The 5,000-nt window shown below is 43.1% G+C and overlaps 1 protein-coding gene across 5 annotated transcripts in view; it reads left to right on the top strand.

Annotated features, from left to right (window-relative positions):
- Nucleotides 1-5,000, top strand: part of irf2b (interferon regulatory factor 2b) — a 16,381-nt gene that overhangs the window by 8,020 nt on the left and 3,361 nt on the right. For all 5 annotated transcript variants that reach the window (XM_069170726.1, XM_069170725.1, XM_069170727.1 and 2 more), the window contains 6 exons: nucleotides 259-435; nucleotides 542-588; nucleotides 1,337-1,457; nucleotides 2,462-2,614; nucleotides 3,685-3,722; nucleotides 4,613-5,000. The exon at nucleotides 4,613-5,000 is cut by the window's right edge and continues 3,361 nt beyond it. In XM_069170726.1, coding sequence (XP_069026827.1) covers nucleotides 259-435; nucleotides 542-588; nucleotides 1,337-1,457; nucleotides 2,462-2,614; nucleotides 3,685-3,722; nucleotides 4,613-4,876 — 800 coding nt within the window. In that variant the 3' untranslated portion in view covers nucleotides 4,877-5,000. The remainder of the gene's footprint in view (nucleotides 1-258; nucleotides 436-541; nucleotides 589-1,336; nucleotides 1,458-2,461; nucleotides 2,615-3,684; nucleotides 3,723-4,612) is intronic.

The raw sequence follows: 5,000 nt of genomic DNA, 5'->3' as shown, positions 1-5,000 counted from the left end.
GAAATAAGCATGAAAAATGTCCATGTTTGTTTGTCAAATCCAGCTAATTCAAAGAAGAAAACAACATATATTTATATTTATTTATAATTTGGTCCAATCTTTAGCTGAATAGTGATATTAATATTTTCTGTAAGTGATGTTAACACCGTTGGAGTCCTAAATAATGACCTGGATGGTGATGATACTCTTTTGTAATCCGCCATCTCAAACATGAAATAAGCACTTCATCATCTGTTGTTTCTTTGTGCGTGTGTTCAGGTAAATACCAGCACGGCGTCGACCGCCCGGATCCAAAGACCTGGAAAGCTAATTTCCGCTGCGCCATGAACAGCCTGCCGGACATCGAGGAGGTGAAGGACGAGAGCATGAAGAAGGGAACGAACGCCTTCAGGGTTTATAAGATGCTCTCGTCCAGCGAGAGAAGCATGAAGAAAGGTGAGCGCTGAACACTCATTTGATCATTTTACTGTTTTAGGACACCTGTCGGTCGCTTTACTTCATTTTTTAAAAGCTGTTTCTTTATGTCCATGTGTCCAATTAGGAAAGAAGAAGACAGACAAGGAAGGAAAGTCCAAAAGAAGTAAAGAGGTAGATGACTTTTGAACGCACCGAATTATGTTTTGGTCACATGGTGACATTTCCTCACAAATGCTTCTGCATTAAAAAAAAAGAACGACTTCTGGAAGTGTTTCTCAGTTTCAGATTATTTGATTTTCTACCTGAACAATCAGCTGTTTGTTCCACATGAGAACAGTCACAGTCATCAAACTTTATGTCCGGTTCTGTCTTTAAAAGCAACAAACCAGTCGATGCCAGCTGTAAATTCATCAAGACAGAAATGACATGAGCTCAAATGTTTGGCTGTAACTTCATAAATGTGTTCATGTGAGAAGAAATGAAGAATTAAATCAGTGATACGAGTCAGAAATGCTGAAATCACAACACTGAAACAGCAGTTCTTAAAACAAACATGTTTTTATGAGAAGGAACTGGAAGTCTTATTTAATAGTCGTTCCGTAAGTGTTTGACAATTTAGTTTATGCGCTTACGTTCTTCAAATATCATCTGGAGCAGCTGGTTTCTGAACGAGCTGTTTGTACAGGAAGTTTGTTTTTATAGTTAAATACTCAAAATCCATCTGAATAAAGTGAACCAGAGTTTCTGCTCAAGAAATCACAGTTTGAGTTCAATGAATTTCTCATGTTTAAGATAGATTGTTGGATTATTGGTGGGCTTCTTCTCCTGTGACATGAAACCACCGTCTTTGACCCAAACATGCTGCATCAGCCGAATCAGAGCTCCGGAATAATCAGGCTTTCCTCTTCCTGTCCATCAGGTCGCGTCTCCGTCTCCTCACAGGACTCGTCCAGGACCTCCCTTTGCTCCCGGCGACAGCAGCAAGCAGGAGATGATCAAGCATGAAGAGGTGGAGCTGAGGGTGACGGACAGCGTATCAGGTATCACGTCTGTCTTCTACTGGCCATGTGTTCGCGACCTTAAAAAAACCTCAACGTGGAAACTGCTGACCTCAGCGATTGTAAACTCCAAGATAAAAACACTCTTTGTCTCACTATAATCTCATGAAAAGTCACATATTAACCAGAGTGGCCACAGATAGTTTGCAGTTATCACCATAAATGAAGGAAGATTCAAATAGAACAAAAGGACGGGAAGGTGACAAACACATCAACTCAATACAAACAAATTAGCCCCCAAAACTCAGTTATTAGTAATCCTGAAGTGCAGCAACTTTAATGAATTGATGAGGAAAAAGTCCCAAAACAAAGAATGTTTACAGGTGAACAATAATTTAATAATACAGGTAGAAGGATCTTTATTTATTCCAGTTAAATCAAGGAATAATTCAGCGTTTATGATTCATTGCTTTGTTGGTTTTACCTGAATCTGCTTTGATAATGTTCACGAGACACCGACTCATCACCTGTCAGCGCTCTCTCCACCTGTGGACTACACAAGTACAACATCTGGAACACAGGTAGAACATCTGGAACACCAGTAGAACATCTGGAACTCAGGGACAGTTCAGACAGGTCTTGCGTAGCAGGAATAAATGCATGAGAAGAACGTTTATGAAGACGGAAACTGAACCGTCTTCCATTCAGTGTCTGCTGACTACATTTGATTCATGTTTTTTTTTTTTTAGATATAAATAGTTTACGAATATACTTTTACTTTTAATATACAATACTGAACTTCTTTTCAGGAGGAATTCCCCGAGAAGAGACTTGATGACGAGTTACTGTCTGAACTTTATTGAGGAACAACAAGTCGATTTCGTTGGTTTTTGAATAGTTGACGAATTAAAAAAAAAAAAAAGTCCCAAACTCTTTATCTTGCAGCAGAGGCTCGACGCTCTCCTTCTGGACTCTTTATTGTTTTATATTAAAGTGAATTAATATGCAAATGTTTTCATAATAATGAATCATGTCCGGTGTCTCAGCCATTCACAGCCTGGAAGAAGATCACGTGATCACCAGCGAGCAGCTGCCGTTCGTCTGCCAGACCATCGAAGTGACCACCGAGAACGAGGAGCAGACCGTTAGCTCCTCCCACTCCTACCCGCTGCAGATCTCTCCAGTGTCCTCGTACTGCGGTGAGACACACACACACACACACACACACACACACACACACACACACACACACACACACACACACACACACACACACACAGCTGGTGGTGAGTGTGTTTGAATGTTTGAACACACCGTCAGGCTCTAACCAGGTTGAGATGAAATAAGAAATAAGAGACCGTGGACTGCGTCGTCCTCCCGTCTGCGTCGTCCTCCCGTCTGCGTTGTCCACCCGTCTGCGTCTTCTGTCCCAGTCACAGATCGTCTCTTAAGCTGCAGGTTAAGACAACGAACAGAAAGACGATGGTTCCCAGCCCGTGTTTTGATCCGACTGGTGTTTAATCTGCTGTGATGAAATAAACAGGAACTTCACAGGAAAACCAAAAACATTTCCTGTGAGAGAGAAAGATCTCCTGTTGAGGAGAATCTGAAGGCGGTTGAGTACGAAGCGATCCGAGGTTATTAGATGGTTCGCTCTCAGACACTTTTCATGCTGGATGGATCATTTCTTTCCGTCCCTGAGAAGCAGGTATTCAGGCCGGGCTGGTCCGACCGGTCGGCGTCGTTCCTCTACATGGACTTCTTCTCTGATCTGTCTGAAAGCAGCGTTACTGAACGAGTCTCTACGGGTTAAACCCAACCTGAACCCAGCCGCCGGTCGGTTGGTGTCTGATGGTGGTTTGGCGTTGATGATGGAAGTAAACGGTTGACGCACGGTTTGATGGAACGTGTTTGTTCTAAATGTAGTTTTACAACTTCACACACAAACTCACCAAACAGAAGAACGGACGACCTTTATGGACAGTTATCACATTCAGAGTGATTTATTTCTCCTGCTTCGTCTCCTTGTGTTTGCTTCCTTCCTGTCACATATAAATGTGATCGTGTGTGTGTGTGTGTGTGTGTGTGTGTGTGTGTGTGTGTGTGTGTGTGTGTGTGTGTGTGTGTGTGTGTGTGTGTGTGTGTGTTTTGAGAGTTTCACTGTTGAACCTGTAGAAGCTGCTGCTGGATGCGAGTCTTTAAATCAAAGTTTAACTGAATTTGTCCTTGTTTTTCTGAACAGTTTTGTTTGTGTGTTTTATTTGTGCAGGCAGCGACACCGACAGCGACACAGAAGACATGAAAGAGGTGAGTGAGTCGTTGTAAACTCTCGGAGACCAATCAGAGGGAAGATTTAACCAGGACCTCTCAAACCTGTTAAACTTTACTACTGAAACTGGGTGTGTCTCTCTCTCTGTGTGTGTGTGTGTGTGTGTGTGTGTGTGTGTGTGTGTGTGTGTGTGTGTGTGTGTGTGTGTGTTTCTTCCTGTCATGTTGCAACAGAGTGAGAGTTAGAGGACTTTGGCAGGAACTCTTGCTATCAAACATTAACAGGTTGATCTCAGGTTGTTCTTTGTAATTCATTAAAACTCTGTATACACACACCACACACACACACAACACGCACACAACACGCACACAACACACACCACAATTTAACAGGACATGCGTGTTGGTCACTTTGCTGTGTTGTAGAAATTGTGGATTATAATAAATGTAGTTTTTTGCCACCTGCATATTTATAATGTTGAACTATTGCAGCTGTTGTGTGTTTGTTGTTGTGTGTTTGTTGTTGTGTGTTTGCTGCTTTGTGTTTGTTATGTGTTTGTTGTTGTGTGTTTGCTGCTTTGTTTGTTGTTGTGTGTTTGCTGTTGTATTTCCACATGTATTCTCACAGATAATATCTACTGACTGTTAACTGATTCAGATTATTCCAAAATATGCTTTTACTGCGTTTTTAATTCTGTTGTTTGCACTTTGTATTTCTTTTATATTCGTATCTTTGAATCTCTTTTTAATCCCCGTCTCTTCGACCTTGCACTGTTTTTATAAATCATATTTATGGCATCTTATTTCTGTATGTTCCGAATTGTTCTTTGTGTACAAAATGTGCTCTACAAATCAAATGGCTTGCTTACCTCTTCCTCATCCTCATCCTCCTCCTCATCCTCCTCATCCTCCTCTGCTGTGATTGACAGGGTGTCGACTGGAGGCGGGACTACAGCTCGTCGGTTCTCAGGATCCCCACGTGTTCCCTCCCCGGCATGGCCACCTTCGTCACCGCCAGCAAGCCCAACTTCCGGGTGACCAGCATGCGAGACCCGTCCCCTCTCATCAGCTACCACTCGGACGGCTGGGCGCCGTCCTACGGCCAGGACTCTCTGGTGTCCACGGCGACGGGACACACCCACGAGATGCGCGCAAGCGTCATTATGAAAACCTCGGACGTCACCTCCTCCTGACGTCGGACCGGAGGTGAGGAAGCAGCTGCTGGTGGTTTCCTCCTGAACGGGGAGAACTTCCAAACTTGTGATTTACTGTAGCGTCAGTCTCACTTTTATCCTTCAGTGGAACAAACGCTGACTG

This window comes from Embiotoca jacksoni, unplaced genomic scaffold (assembly GCF_022577435.1).
Source record: "Embiotoca jacksoni isolate LCO1_2020_lvr unplaced genomic scaffold, fEmbJac1.0.p SCAF_5, whole genome shotgun sequence".
NCBI classification, from domain to species: Eukaryota; Metazoa; Chordata; class Actinopteri; family Embiotocidae; genus Embiotoca; species Embiotoca jacksoni.
The sequence above is the reverse complement of the archived record's forward strand: the minus strand, read 5'-3'. Positions and strand labels throughout refer to the sequence as shown.